The sequence below is a fragment of the Notolepis coatsorum genome, assembly GCF_963971535.1.
Source record: "Notolepis coatsorum genome assembly, chromosome: 1".
Classification (NCBI taxonomy): domain Eukaryota; kingdom Metazoa; phylum Chordata; class Actinopteri; order Aulopiformes; family Paralepididae; genus Notolepis; species Notolepis coatsorum.
The window spans coordinates 110,327,253-110,345,846 of record NC_140165.1 but is presented as its reverse complement, the minus strand read 5'-3'; the positions used below and the strand labels follow the sequence as shown (position 1 = coordinate 110,345,846).

General features: G+C 44.4%; 1 protein-coding gene across 1 annotated transcript in view; it reads right to left on the bottom strand.

Moving 5' to 3' along the window:
- LOC311247390 (mitogen-activated protein kinase kinase kinase 11) overlaps nucleotides 1–18,594 on the bottom strand; it is a 132,319-nt gene that overhangs the window by 15,498 nt on the left and 98,227 nt on the right. Inside the window, 2 exon segments of the mRNA XM_084337772.1 lie at nucleotides 6,779–6,935; nucleotides 17,219–17,335. Coding sequence (XP_084193898.1) covers nucleotides 6,779–6,935; nucleotides 17,219–17,335 — 274 coding nt within the window.

Here is an 18,594-nt window from a genome sequence, read left to right as displayed (position 1 = left end):
CTGCCGCCGAAAGCGCTCCTGTCTTGCGGGTGGCAGCTTCTCCAAAATCCTCTCAACGTTAGAGTTGGCGTACAGCTCATGCCTGCCCTTCTCCCGTTGAGCTCCCAGCATCCCCACCAGGGACTGCACTTTGATTGACAGGTCGTCTAGTGAGCGATTGTCTGTGGCTGGGGGTAGGCGGTCAATATGCCTCATCTCCTGGATTACGTAATCCCATATACGTCCATATCTTTGATCCAGCGCTGCAAGGGCCGCTGTGTATGGGGTCGAGGAGGTAGCATAGGCTAGCGCTATATTGTGCGCTCGCGGTACTTTCAGGTGCTTCAATAATATCGCATACTTGTGGCGTTCATCAGCGACATCCACCATCATTGTCTCTAAGCACATCCGGAGCTCCGTGTACTGTGCTCGACTCTCATAGGCGAAGTCTGGGAATGACGGCGTGGCGTCGTATGACGCCGTGGATGGCGGATACATCGGCGAGCGTTGGGGGAGAGACCTCCTGGGCGAGTCCCCTCTTGCGCCTCGCTGTGGGCTGGTACTGGCAGGGTACCATGGCCCGCTGGTCCAGGTACTGTTCCTCGGGGCTGGTCGTGCGTCGTGCTCACCCGTAAATAGAGTCGGGGGTCTGTAGCGCAGCGCCGCGGGGGTATAGCCTGGACTGTATGGGACCTCCTGGTCCGGTGGAGTACTGTGCTGTCGTCGGGCTTGGTTCTCCTCTTCTCCCTCTTCTTCTTCTATCAAATCTTCCAGATCTTGTAATCGTTTATTTAGCTTCTCCGCAGTGTAGGCCGCTCCTTCCTTGTAGCTGGGTCTCGCTTGGACCGGTATGGGAAGGGGGTCTGCGGGGGGTCTAGACTCGGTCTGTTGGTCAAGTTCAGGGTCGCTTGCTCGTTGCGGTGACGCTGCTCTTGACTGCTGTCTCGACGAGTTCCTTGAGCCCCTGGCGGAGGGAGAGGGAGTTGTCCTTTTGATCAGCTGCTCTATTAGTTGCGCTTGTAGTCTGTCGCGCTCTGCGTCTCTTTGGGCACCGGCAGCGGCGCGCTGGGCGTCGGCGGCGGCGCGCTCTGTTTCTCTTTGGGCACCGGCAGCGGCGCGCTGGGCGTCGGCCCGGTCTCTTGCCATATTCTCTTCCATCTGGAAGCGTCTCATCTCCAGACATGTGCGCTGTTCTTCGCTCCGTTGCTGTGCTTGGAGGTGTTCGCGCTCGCTGGTCGCCTGGGCTTGGAGACGTTCGCGCTCGCTAAGCGTCTGTGCTTGGAGCCGATCGCGTTCGGTAGAGGCTGTCAGGCTGACGAGGAACGCCTGTTGTAGTATCCTCTCCGCTTCGCTGGGGGAAGGCGGTAGTGGAGGTGAGCCGCTCCTGCGTGAACCGCTCCTGGGGGTACTCGTTGGGGAGTCCTGGAGCTCTAGTTCCTCGGCGCTCTCCTCTTCTTCTTCCGTGCAGAGTTCTCTCTCTGTAGGGTTGTCTTCCTCCCGGGGCGTGTCGGGGACTACTTCTTTAGTAGTGGCGGGGGGTAAAGGCATGTCAATTCCCTCCTGGTCCCCACCGTGGGCTTGGTCAGTTACATTAGGACCTACTAGGGCCTCTGTGGTCGGGGAAACCTGGTCGTTAAGGTCAGACATAATTTTACTTTCTACTTTTACCACGTTTACCGTTTGTCGAAGGCTAGGTAGTTGACTGACAGTGTAAGCCTCTAAGTACTGAGGTGTCTGTCGTCTGCGCCGCGGGCGTTCTAGGTTAAAAGGATCGTTTCGTGGAGTGTTCATCATAGGCCATTTCGATATTAATAACACTATATTAATATTACACTAGTTACCCTCCGGCTCGAAGGACCAATTGTAGCTGAGGGGTACAATTCCCTGACTGTATTGTTAGATATGATATTTAATACCACTACCTCATGTACTTTAACTTCTGGCCACCCAGTACAAGATATAAGTATGATGAACACTTTCCCACCTGATGAAACGAACCAACACAAATGTACCAAATCGAATATTTAATACAGCAAAGGGTGTATACAACATTCACTTAATTACATTTATGATTTGAAATATTGAATATGCACTTTTATGGCAAATGAGTATTCGTAGGTAAATCAACATTGAATGTCCAATCTCTGGTTGCGCAGGGAGTAAGTATACAACCTGGAATATTTAGGAAACGATAGCGATGGTACTTAAATGATTATAGCTGGATACACTAAGGGGGGGGGGGGTCCCGCTGGTTGTAAGACAGTAGGAGGGGGGGGTTAGAGAAGCCGCTGGCGGTATCCCATCTGGCCGACGGTGTCTTGGGAGAATCCAAAGTCTTAGACACAGTGCCCACAGAACCTCGGGCAGCAGACGAATACAGCTGGACCCTCTGTGGAACGGTATCTGCCGGTCCACAACGGAGAGACGTGGTGCGACCTCACGTGTAGAGCGCCGCCTCACCTGGAGTCCTCTCCGGGGGGTAATTCCAACACTCGACAGTGTTGGCCTTTATCCATGGAATAATCAAAGCACACAAAGCATAATCCAAGAGCCGTGGAAGGCTCGCCGTCGTCGGGTAGAGTAATCCAATATACAGGTCCAGTCGCTCTTGACCCGGAGCTCCTCGGATGCAATCACCACTAGGGGTCTGACCAGCCTGGATAAGCGTCCAGATAACGTCAGGAACGATGGGGGTACTGATAACTGTAGAACTCGAACCGAACGATGCACCATACATAAATAGACTATTATTAGCTTAATAGAATACGTCCAACTCGACGGTATGGTGCCAAACTATGACCATTCAACTATTAATCTACACGATCTCTCAATGCCTATTCTGGGCCAAGTAGGCCCTACTACACCGCACGTGCTTCGTGGGGAGGCTTTTGCGTCTGTCACTCTGTTGGAGGGTAAAGAACTGGACTAAAAGGGAAGTTCTACTTTACGAGCGCCATATATATATGCGCTATAAACAAATAGTACCACACGTATTTCGCCCGACATATTACTGCGCGGAACCGGGGGTTTGCCTCGGCATGTTAGGCGGCACGATTGAACTTGGACCTAGGGGTATGGCAACCTGGCGCCAGGTTCTCGTCCAATGGTAGAATGAAACTATTATGGGCTGTTTAGTAGAAACGGGGATATTCAATGCATATTGTACAAGGAATATACAGGGGATATCAAACGATATACAAATACAATTAAATATATATATATAAATAAATATACATATTCGGTTTAATCTGATCCTTCACAACATACCAGATGGCGATCGATAACTGGGAAATCCTTTTTGAGATCCAACCGGCCCACGGTAAGAGCTTTTTCACGTAAATTACAGCCCGATCGGGCCTTGCTTTGATAGCCGACCAGCCGATCAGCGAATGAGGCTAATGCCGTTATTGGTAATCAATAATCAGAAACGACGTCCCCCGCCCCCCCCCCCCCTTTTCTTGCATTCATGGTGGACCATGATACCGATAATATGCATTTTGAGTTTTAGCTCTAGCTTGTGTATAGCCGAAACGCCATTCGATTTAACGTTATTTAGCTTAGCGCCTTGTATCTCGCCTTCCAGGAAATACCCCAGAACATTGCGGTATATAGATCATATTCACAACGCTATAAAATGGGAACGTATTGATGTATTTTTTTTATTTAAGGCATATTGAAGGGACGGTTTATAGTGTCAATTGACAATGACAATGGACAGATAGCAATAATATAAAGTATAGATTTAGCTCTACAAACAGCCTCACGCACAATGAAAGGTTGTTATGATAAACTGGCCTTATAGAGTGAGATTAGACGGATCCCAGTGGCCGCGAAAGTGTTAATGGAAGATATTATGAATAGCGACATCCATTATACATCAGATATCTTTGAGGTCCATGCAGCCCTGGATTTCTTCACAGAATCATTTAATTTATTCATTGATAAACATACACCCTTGAAGAGGCTTAGAGTTAAAGATAGAACAGCATCGTGGTTCTCTCCCCCGGATGTATCGACTCTGTTTAAAGATAGGAACGGTCTCTTGCCAGACACTGGCTATCGTTCAGACACATCCGAAATAAACACACCTCTGCTGTGAGAAAAGTTTAATGTAGCTATTATCTAGACCTAATCACGAACTCCTATGCAAACCCAGCAACACTTTGGAAAGTGGTAAATCGAAGCAAAAATACAACTACTGATTCCCTACCTACATTGATTTATTGATTTACACGTATTGATCATAATGATCAGAATGAGATCTGCCTTGCATTCAACAAACATTTTGCTGTTGCTGGCCATCTGTTTGAAAAAGAGTACCTAGGGTCCCCTGTAAATTATCACCATGATGTAATGTAACAGTACTATATACCTGTATGTCATGTATGTCCCTATGCCATAAATGTCATGATGTCATATATGTTGTGTATGTCATAAATGTCACTATGAATTGAAAATGGGGGACCCTGATGTAAACAAGACAAACGTCTTTCTCTGGTCTGCATCCCCTTAACAATTGTGTGTATTGAGCCGTACTGTATTGTACCCATTCTGCAATCTGTTAAATAAAGTTTTTCATTCATTCATTCATGAATGTGTGTGTACTATGAACCATGCTTCTCCGTTTCATTTCCATCCTTTCTCTCCTGGTGATGTTCTTGAGGCATTGCAGTCCATTGATTCAAGGTGTTCTACTAGTGAGGATGGATTAGAATGATGCTGAATGCTAGAATGATTAGATGCTTTTTTTGTTGCCCCAGTTATTGCTGAGCAGTTGGCACATGTATTTAATATTTCTATTTCAATGGGTAAATTGTGCCAACTGTAAATTGTGTATGGAGATCGGTGATAGAGGCGTTTTAAATAATTACAATCCAATTTCCAAGCTACCACGCTTGGCCAAAACTCTGGAGTCCTTAAACAATCAACTCAAGTCTTTCCTCTCACTCAGTTTTAAATCCACGCCAATCTGGATTTGGAGCTAATCACAGCACTGTTTCAGCTGTTACATTCGTTTACGAATTACATTAGTATCTGCAATAGATGACGAGAAGCACTGTGTTGCCCTTTTTGTGGATCTGTCAAAAGCATTTGACACAGTTGATCATTATTTGCTCTTACAAACACCATGTAATATTGGTATAGGTAGAAAGGCGTGTGACTGGTTTCAGGATTATTTGTTTGAAAGTTGTCAAGTGTGTGAAGTTCCACAGGGTTACATTTTAGGTCCAGTCCTCTTTACCAATTATATAATTGATACGGTCTCCTCATTGAAAGGTTGTCAGGCTCATCTATATGCGGATGACACAGCTGTGTGTTGTATAGCCATGACGCCAAAACGCTCTTATTGCTAAACGGTAAATGGTGCGTTTTTATAGTGCTTTTTATCCAAAGCGCTTCACAACGTGTGCCTCACATTCGCCCATTCACTCACACATTCACACCCCGACGGCGGAGGCAACCATGCAAGGTGCCAACCTGCTCATTGGGAGCAGTTACAGTAGGGGTTGTTACTGTAAATGGTTAAAATATTGAAAGGGTTACAGAATACAAATATCTTGGAATCTGGCTCGACAACAAATTCGCATTGGGAGGTTTATTACAGGCGATAACTACAGCACTCACCACTGTGTTCTTTATGATAATTGTATGTACTTGTAAGTATGCTGGGGTAGGGCTGGGCGATAAAACGATAACGATAACTATCGCGATAAATTATTTCCTCGAAATAAACATGAAACGTGGTCGCAAAGTTTCGATATATCGATTTTCCAAGCTTGGATATGAGCACACGCACTAACAACCAATCAGTGAAGGAGATGGCAGATAGCGGAAGGAGACCCGGAAGGAGACGCGGAGGTAGGACTCAGTAAACAAGGCTGGCTAGGGCTAATTAGCTTGCACGGCGCTATTTTACAGTTTACCTGCCGAGTTGGTGTGTGTTTTGAATTCTGAGGGTAACTGTTATAGTAGTGTGGGGTATACGGTGGACGTCGTTGCAATGAATTGGGGCGGAACAGAGTATTTTAGGGTCATTTTTAGTACATTGTCATGAGTTACTCCGCTCGGAAACGAGGCTGGCTAGGGCTAATTAGCTTGCACGGCGCTATTTTACAGGTTACCTGCCGAGTTGGTGTGTGTTTTGAATTCTGAGGGTAACTGTTATAGTAGTGTGGGGTATACGGTGGACGTCGTTGCAATGAATTGGGCGGAACAGAGTAGTTTAGGGTCATTTTTAGTACATTGTCATGAGATACTCCGCTTGCTTTGGCTAACTGCTAACGTGCGCGGACTGATGACGACATCAACTCGACTCTCGAGACATTCACAGCAGCAAAACAAGTCTATTAATAGCCCGTCCATCGGCGCCGGGTATAATAAGTTAATTAAACTTGACAGACATTATATCGACGATAATTATCGATATCGAGTTATATGAAAATAATTTTATAATTTTATCGCGATAACGTTTTTGGCCATATCGCCCAGCCCTATGCTGGGGTCCCTTTCAATTGAAATTATGCTTGCATGGGCACATATTCCAAATTATGAAATTGATATACACAAGAATCCTGATGCCCGGGGGCCCGGTCGGTAATCCAGGCATGCGCATAAGCGAGGTGATGAATGGCGCAAAAACATTGACTAAAATGGACTAAACAAAATAGAAATGAATCAACGTCATAGAAAAACCACACAGTAATTCCTCTAAATAGATTTCTCACATTGATTCACTATGGCTGTAAATGGGAGGCCATGATGAGGTCTGGGGGAGGAAGAGGAGGAGGAGGAGCTTCACCTGCTTTCCTGGGGACTGAGGCGAAGGACTTTGGGGCTCTTGGGGCTCTTGGGGCTCTGGGGTCTCCAGTGGGGGCCCAGCCTCATATCTCCGTTGGCCTGCTCCAGGGGCCAGACGGAGCTCAGACCGAACGCCCGGCTGTTATCACTGGGACTGACTGCAGAGAGAGAGATAAAGAGAGAGAGAGACCTATATTTTTGCTGATCAATTAGATTATACTTAAAATAGTAACACAGGGCGGCGAGTGGCCCTGTCATCAATGAGGTGTCGTGGCCCTGTCATCAATGAGGTGTCGTGGCCCTGTCATCAATGAGGTGTCGTGGCCCCGTCATCAATGAGGTGTCGTGGCCCTGTCATCAATGAGGTGTCGTGGCCCCGTCATCAATGAGGTGTCGTGGCCCTGTCATCAATGAGGTGTCGTCGCCCTGTCATCAATGAGGTGTCGTGGCCCTGTCATCAATGAGGTGTCGTGACCCCGTCATCAATGAGGTGTCGTGGCCCTGTCATCGATGAGGTGTCGTCACCCTGTCATCAATGAGGCACCAAAGAAGGAGGGTGTCCACCCCGTAACCTCGATGAAGCGATGATCCCTACCTCCACTCAGAACATCAAGGGAAGAGAGCTGGGTGACATCCTCCACTTGGAGAAGCTTAGATTGAGGATTGCAGGGAGGAGAGTGTTTGATAAGGCAGGGGACCAGTGTTAAGACATGTAAAGGGTATGAGGGTGAAGGTGTAGATGAATGATTGTTAACACTTTGAGTGCCAACGACGAGAAATCTCGTTAGTTCATGCCATGCGTTGAGTGCCAAGAACGAGAAATCTCGTTATTTAATCGTTGTTTTTTTTATTATCGATTTCCATAAATGTTTCATCAATCTAGCCTCACGTTACCAGTGGGGATCTGTCTGAGCTCGAACAGGGAAAATACCGCCCCCTATCGTCTCTCCGGATGGTATTGCACCCCATTGGATTGGACTGAATGAAATGGATGGAAAAAAAGAGTCCGGATTCCACATTTTACTTGTCAGGCATGTAACCGGAGACGATCCCACTCATTGCCGAGCCGCAGAACAGCGTGGAATATGTGTTACCAGTAGGGCTGACCTTCGAATTTTTTTTTGGCAATCGAAGCTTCAGGGGCCGAGCTTCGATTTTAATTCGAAGCTTCGAATTAAAAAAAATTTAATTTTTTTTTTTTTTTTTATGTAATTTATTTATTAATCTTATGTTGTGGGACTTGTACAGCACTTTGGTAAACGTTGTTGTTTTTAAATGTGCTCTATAAATAAAGTGGATTGGATTAATGAATTAAGTAGCCCCTTTCGTGACTGTGACGCAGCCAACTCGGCTGTGTGATTTAATTCAAGGTGGATCGCTGTTGTCGTTTGAACAACTTCAGATTTCATGGGAACTACCAATCCCCCAAATCAAGAATGTTTAAGATGAATGAAGTAAGATTTTGATTATTTGAAATATGGCCTGTGTAGACTAAACTATGCACAGAATTATGTCAGTCTACAAGGTCCGGATTCTACATGGTCCGGCAATGTAGACCTTGTAGACTCCACTACAGACCAATTATCAGTGAATGTTCATGCATTTTTAAGAAGGGCTACTTCCACAAAAAAACAAAGAACTCACCAAAATATCTCAGTAGCACCTTATCTAAATGTTCTATTTCATATATGGAGATTCATATTTATTTATGTATTGCATGCATTTCTACATTTTATTTCCTATTTTGTTTATTCATCCCAGTATCTTTCTTTCTTATGTGTGGAATTCTACAAGGCATTTACATTCACATTTACATTTAGTCATTTAGCTGACGCTTTTATCCAAAGCGACTTACAAGTTCTGTACGACAGGTCATCAGGAAGGATACAACTCTATCAGCTGAGTAACAATATTCATCAAAGTGTTGCGTGTTACAGTGTAGGTTAGTTTATTAGGACAAGTGCATGACAGTAAGGTTAGTTAGGGTTAGATTTTTTTATTTTTTTTATTTTATTTCAGATAATGGTTGAAGAAGTGAGTCTTTAGTCGACGGCGAAAGATTGGACGGTATTTGGCTGTCCTAACTGGGGTGGGTAGTTCATTCCACCATTGTGGGGCAAGGACTGAGAATAGGCGTGTAGGTGGTGTATATGTGTTTGAGGATGATATCCTTCAAACAGGCAATAGTGATGATATAATTTGGGCAGTGCTGAGCTGGGTTCCTTTCCTCCAGTGTATTTGTCCCCCGGCCCCACCCAATGGCCCCATGCACACACACACAGACACACACACCGAAGTAAAAAAAATAAAAATAAAAAATGAAAAAAAAAATAGATTTTTATTTTTATTTTTTTACTTCGATTTTTTTTTAATGTTCGAAGCTTGTGCCATCGAACGAAGCTTCGAAGCTTCGAAGTATTTAAGACAGCCCTAGTTACCAGTACCCAGCATTGGATCAATAAACGCGATCGATATTTGGAATGGCGATCAGGAATTGGAATAATCTTTTTGGAGAACATCTGATCTGAGGTAAGGAATCTATTTTACCAGTCTATTTTCCAGAGCTCTTTTCACCTATATCTCAGCGTGTCCCATATGTGTGTGTGCTGATCAGGAAATAAGATAATAGATTTTTCAGCCCGCTTCTCTAGCGTGCGTAAGTACACATATACTATCGATAATCTAGCGTTTATTTGAAAACGATTCATAAATAGGCAGGAAAATGACAACGTGTTTTGTGTATTACAGTAAAGCTTTTTTTTTCTGGAAGTTTAAAAAAACGAGCGTTTTTCAAAATGGTATAAAACGGAAATGAACCGATTAAATTAAAATCCGTTTGGACAATGTTGACTGCAAACAAGTCATTGATAAGCGACGGGCGTATTAAACACATAGCCATAATTTAAGATATAGTTTATGCGTTTGCAAATGTGCTCACTCTCTCATTGAATAGAGCGTTGGCAATCCAGAGCCAACCCGTGCGCCCCCTGCTGGCACTCAAAGTTTTAATACAACTCCTGTAACATGAGAAGAAACAGAGCTAAATTTCCTGCACTTTATTTTCTTAAATATCTAATGTTTTTTTCTTCCTCTTATCTTGCTCGCCTGGTTTGCTCTCTTGTTTACTAATGAGTCTTCTACTCATTGATGTTTATATAATATGTAATTATAATTAATTTTTATTTTACGCCGTTATAATTGTATTGTAAAGAAAATGGGAAATAAGATTGCTTGTCTGTACCATGTAAATTAGAACCAACAATGACTTTGCAATAAAACTAAAAAATATCAAGGAAATTATGATTATTAGAAGGGATTGAAAAATGAAGTCTCTATGAGCTAAACTAGACGAAAGTTCTTGTCGCAGGGCACGCACACACACACACACCCCCAACCCTGTTTGTTTTTATTTAATTTATTCATATTCTCTCTGTCTTGCTTAGTTTGTGTTTTGTTTGATAAATTGGAGACCAGTTGACTTCAGATGTTTTGGGAGATATCAAAAAAAGATTTGAAAAGAAAGAAAAATAACTACTGGGGGGAATTACAGAAGTAAAAGTATATTATGAAATATTTGGTACTAAATATACTGTAGATTGTGAGGAGTAGCCTAATGCTACAAATCCAACAGTTATCAATACTTGGAGGGATTGAGATTGGTCAAACCACTGTTGAACTAATTCAGGAGGGTGAATTTTCTTGTAATGTAACAGCATTAAGAATGTACAAGTGATTACATATCGCTGCTGGCGGGACAAAACCTCATAACTAATTTTTTTTTAATATAAATCAACTCCGTAGATCATCCTCCATATGTGTGTGTGGGTTTTACAAAGTTTAAACAATGGGAAAGCATTAAACCGATCATCTGTCTAAACCTCCTAACTCTATTCGCCCTCAAATCTGTGTTCGTTTTTTTCATCTGCTGAAAAGTTGGGTTTTTGGAGTTATGAGGTTTTGTCCCGCCAGCAGCGATATGATATATATATATAACAGGCTACTGAGTAATATGCTAAACTGATGTATGTACAGTATAATTATGTACAGTGATACAGGTATAAATATATATACCATGGTAGTAAGCCATACTGACCAGTGGTATAACTAGTAAGTTCGTACAGTATAATATATATGGCTTTCCCTAAACAATAGTATAGGGGCGCAGCACCACTATGACAACACGCCAGCGCCACCATGTGTTTAAAAAAAAGAAAATGTATGTGGGGCCAGCTTAGAAACAGATGCATCTTCTTCAACCATTATCTGAATTAATTATTATCCTAATAAACTAACCTACACTGTAGCACTCAACACTTTGATGAACATTGTTGCTCAGCTGATAGAGTTGTGCCCTTCCTGATGGCTTGTCGTACAGAACTTGTAAGTCGCTTTGGATAAAAGCGTCAGCTAAATGACTAAATGTAAATGTAAAATGTATGTACCTGAGCTGTAGTCAGAATAATGTGTCAAACTAAAGTAGTGGTCCGGTAATCATTGTTATATAGGTGAGGTTAAGAAGTCCTCAGGATATAACACAATTCGGCGATGAGGACGTCTGAATCTGCGCAATGCAAGAAAGAAGAAGTCCGTCGGGAGCTTTGTTTACCATGTTAGCTTAGCGAGGAGCACTTGGAAACATCTACAAGAGGAGGAAATCCACTTTACACACTAAAGGAAGGATCGACTGGACTATCGTGAGTGTTTACAACAGAAATGGCTTGGGTTATTGAAAATATTGGACCGTTTGATGACAATGAGGAGCAATGGAACTGTTACTTGCAGTTAGCTTGCACTGAATTTGTTGAGAAACCTGCTTCTGCAGCAGTCTGTGTGTGAGCAACCAGTCAGCAGCATTGTGAATTTAGAGATTCACTAAAAGACACATTGAGAGGCTTGTGTGTGGATTAAGAAATGAAGGTGCACAGAAGAAACTACTGACAGAGAGTGATTTGACACTGGAGAGAGCTGTCAATATCAGTGTAACACTGGAAATGGCATCAAAGGAAGGGCACAGAAAATCTGGAAAAGTCTGGTTTTAAAAGAAACACTGGAAATTACAAAAAGAAGAGACATGTTCATGCTGTTGAACAAGGAGATAGAACAGCTAGTGACTCCTCAGATGAAGAGGAGAGGATAAATCTCCTCCTCTGGTCATTATTTGGGTAGAACACACATATTTTGAATGCCTTCGGCAGATAAATTTTTTTTGAGCCATTTTAATCTAGATTAATCTAGATTAACTCCAGGATTGCAGATAGATTAATCTAGATTAAAAAAAATTATCTACTGTATGCCCACCTATATTATATTAGTGCTGTCAGGCGATTAAAAACCGTAGGAGTCGCTGTTTACAACGTCCAGATTACCACCCATCGACTTCCACCCGCTAAACTCTGCCAATTGAGTTAGTATGACGGCCGGCCCGAGCCGGAGGCAACACCGACAGCCGGAATCGAACCCGGTGTCTCTTGCGTTGGTGACGAGCGCAATGTCCGCTGCGCCACCCAGCCGCCCCTAAGATACATATTTCAAATGGCATGTGTCCGGATGGCAGAATTCAGTACTGTATCTACAAAACCTTCTGTTTAATCATCTTCCATTTATTCATTTGCTTAGATTTTTCAGGTCTGGTCAATTTTAGGATGGTGTTATTCACAGTCAAAGATATAAAAAAAAAATGTAATTGATATTCTCATTTGGTTCATTACAATTTACTCAAGCCTAACAGACACAGTATTTCTGACACTGGGAATACATTCCCTGAGATCCATAGATGTCCCTAGAATCAGATACCAAGAACATGCAAATGGACCATATAAAAAAAAGTCTGTAAATGTGTATTCTACGTTCTTATGGAATGAATGAGATTAAAAAAGTAATTTTTTGTATTTATTAATTTTGAGTACATTTTCATAACGCGATAATTTGCTGTGTAATTAATTAATCTAATTAACGAGATAAACTGACAGCCCTAATATATATATATATATATATAAAATACATTCCGTTTACATATTTCAATCAACCGAAGAGTGAACAATCAGCTGATCCCCCAGCCCTCTCGTCATGCAGGCAGCCTATAGAGAGGCTGACGTTAGCATTCATCTCACCCTCTACAAAACAACCCCCCAAAGTTTCCTAAATCACTGCATGCTTCTCAGAGGGCAACAGCAACAGAGTGTCCTCTATATCAGTGGTTTTCTGAAGTGCGCCGCGGCTGTGAAGAAAGATCAAGTGTGCCTTGGAATTTTAGACTAATACATTTTTTATGAGGATTCATAAAAAATATGATTTCAACGCCCGCTTATTCATAACTAGTAGGAAATCGAAGAGATAAACACAAATACTGTACAATATCTGCACTTGTTAATCAGATGCCTGTTACCTCCACATAGAAGTGCTTCTTGTTCTCAACATTGATTGCACTGTTCTCTCGTCTATGTTTCTGAAGTCAAATTGCACATCAACAAGGAAACGTTTTCTCACTGAATTAGTCATAGGCCTTGATATCATAGGAGAAATAGCTCTAATGACAATATAATCAGGACATTTGAGACAATCTCCATAACTGTGACTGTTACTATGACTGTAAATTGGCGTCGTCTTGAGAGTCTGGTTTGACTTTTGGTGTCGTCTTGAGAGTCTGGTTTGACTCTTGGTGTCGTCTTGAGAGTCTGGTTTGACTCTTGGTGTCGTCTTGAGAGTCTGGTTTGACTCTTGGTGTCGTCTTGAGAGTCTGGTTTGACTCGTGGTGTCGTCTTGAGAGTCTGGTTTGACTCTTGGTGTCGTCATGAGAGTCTGGTTTGACTCTTGGTGTCGTCTTGAGAGTCTGGTTTGACTCTTGGTGTCGTCTTGAGAGTCTGGTTTGACTCTTGGTGTCGTCTTGAGAGTCTGGTTTGACTCTTGGTGTCGTCATGAGAGTCTGGTTTGACTCTTGGCCTCGTCTTGAGAGTCTGGTTTGACTTTTGGTGTCGTCTTGAGAGTCTGGTTTGACTCTTGGTGTCGTCTTGAGAGTCTGGTTTGACTCTTGGTGTCGTCTTGAGAGTCTGGTTTGACTCTTGGTGTCGTCTTGAGAGTCTGGTTTGACTCTTGGTGTCGTCTTGAGAGTCTGGTTTGACTCTTGGTGTCGTCTTGAGAGTCTGGTTTGACTCTTGGTGTCGTCTTGAGAGTCTGGTTTGACTCTTGGTTTCATCTTGAGCAGGGGTCTCAAACTCGCGGCCCGCGGGCCAATTGCGGCCCGCAGGATGATATTTTGCGGCCCCCTACTTGACATCAAAGTTTAGTGTTAGTGCGGCCCGCGCGCAACCTTTTGCCGAGTCGTTGCGCAAGTTGGGCGTTTTATTTATTTTATCACTTGTAGGCTACCATAGCGCAGGCTCATGGCAGCAACGTTAGTAAACGTGATTCCGGAGTGATACCAAGTGGAAGGAAATATTATATCCTGTCATCAGTGCGTATCCTCGAAATTCTCCGCTATCTCTGCAAGCTCCTGTCCTGCTGCACTGCTCCAACTGTCTGTGTCCGTCTACTGCTTTGGTCCAATCATATTCAGCGTCCCGTCAGCATCCCCCCCCCACCCACAGTCTGCGAATCAGAGGCAGAGTAGGGCGGGTCTTCACGGAATGCGTGTTGTCTCTTTCAACGGGTCGGAGTCAGAGCGAGAGTTGACAGCGCATCTACAGTAGTCTAATCTGCAGGTACTGTAGCGAGTAGCATAGTTTTGCCAGCAGGCAGCTAGTAGAAAAATATAGCATGTTCAAAGATGGCCAGTAAAATAAAAGTCAACAGTGAAAATTGCTGCAATTCAAAGGTGAATGGACTGAAAAATATGCGTTCATCCTCCCTCCAACCAGCACAATGTGCCAAGAAACGGTAGCTCTTGTGAAGAGTGGCAATTTGAAACGCAATTTGAAACGCCAATACGAAACAAAACACAGTTATTTTGATGCAACCTTTCAGCACTAAGAACCACAAAAATAAATGGAATGAAATCATCATATCAAGCTGCAAGCAGAATTATTGTTAAAGTTATGTCACAACGATAAAAAGCAACCAAGTCCTCACTCAGTGGCATGGGTGTTGGCTAAACACAAGAAGCAATTCTCTGACGCATAAATAATAAAATAATGTATGACTGAAGTGATGGAGACCATGTTTGAAGGCAAACAAAAGCAAATCCTCCTCAGATCGCACAGCAACCAGAATAACTGAAATACTGGCTGATGATTTCATTAAACAGCTTTGTGATAGAATAAAAAAAATGCACAGTGGTAGCTGTGGATGAGTCCACTGACACCACTGAGAATGCTCAGTTGCTAGTGTTTGTGAGGTTTTATGATGAGGCAAAGGGGTAGTTTGTTGATGTATTAATACATTTTTGGAATACTTGGAAACCCTTTTTTTGTGGAATATTTGATGCGGCCCAGCCTCACCCAGACTCTACCTCCAGCGGCCCCCAGGTAAATTGAGTTTGAGACCCCTGGTCTTGAGAGTCTGGTTTGACTCTTGGTGTCGTCTTGAGAGTCTGGTTTGACTCTTGGTGTCGTCTTGAGAGTCTGGTTTGACTCTTGGTGTCGTCATGAGAGTCTGGTTTGACTCTTGGTGTCGTCTTGAGAGTCTGGTTTGACTCTTGGTTTCATCTTGAGAGTCTGGTTTGACTCTTGGTTTCATCTTGAGAGTCTGGTTTGACTCTTGGTGTCGTCTTGAGAGTCTGGTTTGACTCTTGGTGCATTTCAGGCCAAAAAAGGTTGAGAACCACAGCTCTAAATCATCCTAACGACACTCAAAGCCTGTGTGAATTTGCATTAAGGAGAGTAATTAGCCATGTGAGAACCACCCCACCACTGTTTTAATGAAGAAAGGATAAGCTGTACGTGGCCATTGCAGAGGTCCAACCACTGGGTACACGGGGAACTGAAGCATATTAAGCAATATGGCATTGTGCATTTTGACATTTCGCATTATGGCATTATGCATGTAGGCATTACGTACAATGTCATTGGCCATTATGACATCATGCTGCTACTACGGAGAAGGTCAAGATATCCTGTTGTCAGTTTGGCCTGATGGTGGCGCAAGAAAAGGTCACAGGATAGCATATTAGCATAGCATACTAGTGGATTCGCATTTAATGCTAATTCATTTGTATGTCCCTATTGTAAGCATATTGTTATAGTGAGTCAGCATGCAAAATGGCAGCAGTTCAGTATGGCAGACAGTGGTTCCAGCAGCACGTTCAGCTGTATTACGTTTCCTGTCAGTTGGACATAAGGTGTGGGAGTTATGGCCTTTTAAGTGTGATTCCTTATTACAGTGCCACCATCTGGCAGGCATGGGTGCGTGGCCTTGCCAGAGTAGTAGGGGGGGGGGGGGGGGGGGGGAGAATAAGGTTTGATCTGGGACCTAAGGTTTATGAGCTGCGCATGCTTTTAGCGGAGAAAAAAAAAAAATAATAATCCTTACAGATACAATAGGATTCCAGCGGCTCCGCTGCTTGGACCCATAATGAAGTTAACAGCTGTTTTGGATTAGCTAACCCATTTGCGACGCTTTTAGGTACCGACCTTTTCGCAGCGTGCCTGCTGCCTGCCTCGCCACAACACGCTGCTCTCTGTTGAGGGGGGTTTGCTCCTTTTACACCAGCCGTGTGAGCCCCCCCCCCCCCTCCACACACACACACACACACACACACACACACGAAGAGGAAACAATCTCTGGGCATTTGTCTGAGAGCCTGGCACTAGAAAGAGATGCACCATTGTAAATCACCACAACTACCGCAACCCCTCGCTTAGTGCCCCCTCTCCTCCTCCTCCTTCTCCTCCACCACCGCCTCCTCCTCTCCTGAAGCAATGAATTCCTCCTCACTTATTTCTAAATCAGTCAACCGCACAGTAGCCGCTACATGCATGTAAGAAGCTGCGGCGGGGGGTGTCTGTCTGTCTGAACGATCAAAGAATGGCTCAACAGCTCCCCCCGCTGGGGCATACCTGTAACTGCGCCCACACAGGGAATTAGGAACTGCAGTGTAAAAAAAAAAAAAAAAAAAGGGAATAAAAAAGAAAAAAGCCAGTAGAATGCTGAGCCATTCAAAGGAAGTCAGATAATATTTGGACTGGAACAGTCTATTGTTGGGGGGAAAAGGGTGGGTGTGGGGTGTGTTGTTGGTGTGTGTGTGTGTGTGTGTGTGTGTGTGTGTGTGTGTGTGTGTGTGTGTGTGTGTGTGTGTGTGTGTGTGTGTGTGTGTGTGTGTGTGTGTGCGTGTGTGTGTGAGAGTGCGAGTGCGTGTGGATCCGCCAGTCTGTCTGTGAGTTAGTGTGCATGAGTGTTTGTGTGTGTATGTGTGTGTGTGTGTGTGCATGAGTGTTTGTGTGTACATGCGCAGCAGCTGTGTGTGTGTGGCCCGTCTGAGCAGGGGGGGGGAGGAGGGGCCTCTACGTACGCTGGATGGCTCTGAAGCGGGGCCCGAAGGACGGGGACGAGCCTGACCCCAGGTCTGGTGAGTTCCTCCTCTTCTCCAGGCCTGGCGACGCCTGCACTGTGATCTTGTGGATAAAATCTGTAACACACACGCACACACACACACACACACACACACACACACACACACACACACACACACACACACACACACACACACACAATTGGTAGATGTTCAAGGGGAAAATGTGTTTTGCCAAGTCTTTTTATGGATTGTGGCAGTCTGACATGTTATTTAGGCTCTGCAGGAAGATGACATGGGGACTCCTTGGACAGGCTTGGCCAGGGTTTGAAGCCGTCAGATTGACAGGCTGTTCAGAATTGCTACCCCCCCCCCCCCCCCCCCCCCTACTGCTTACCTAATGTACTGCCCAGTTTGTAAAAGTTGTTTCCCTCTTGGGTGTGGGGTAGCCAGGCAGGGAAGGAAATAATTAATCTAAAATGTTGGTGTGTTGCTACAGCCACCAGAAGAAACACAAGGGAAGAAACAGATGCCGGGAACAGATCCCCGGGAACACGTGAGAGGAGTCGTGAAGCACCGATATGCTTGTGTTTCCGAGAAGCCTAGGTTTATTTACCTAGTTCACCTCGTTGAAAATAATGCTTCACTTTTATGGCGGGTTTGCGGTGGTGGTCTGGTGGGATTGGATTTCCACCCTTGGTGTCGTGGTGAGACAGAGAGAGACTTCTAATGGATATCCGTCTGTCTGTCTGTGGTGAGCTCGTCGAGCCCTGGGCGAGACACCTATTCCTGCGATGCTGTGCTCACTGCAGTATGTACACACAATCCAGTAGGATACCTAGTATTATATATGATATTCCACAAGGTCAATAGTGAAAAGAACAAGAGAATAGGGATGATATACAGAGGAATGGGGGGGTGAAGGGAGAGAGTGAGGGAGAGAGAGAGAGAGAGAGATGAGGGAGAGAGACAGAGAGAGGGGAGGGAGAGATGGAAAGAGGGGAGAGTAAGGGAGAGAGGTGTGTGAGAGAGAAAATGAGAGTGAGAGAAAGAGAGAGAGTGTAATAGGGATGAAAAAGAGAGGGAGTAAGAGGAACAAGAAGGAAGGAGAGTCATAGAGAGAGAGAGAGAGAGCGAGAGAGAGCGAGAGAGAGCGAGAGCGAGAGCGAGAGCGAGAGCGAGAGCGAGAGCGAGAGCGAGAGAGAGAGACAGAGACAGAGACAGAGAGAGAGAGAGACAGAGACAGAGACAGAGAGAGAGAGAGAGAGAGAGAGAGAGAGAGAGAGAGAGAGAGAGAGAGAGAGAGAGAGAGAGGAATGAGGGAGGGAGAGCCACAGTAGAGAGGGAAATAGACAGAGACAAATAGAGAGAAAGAG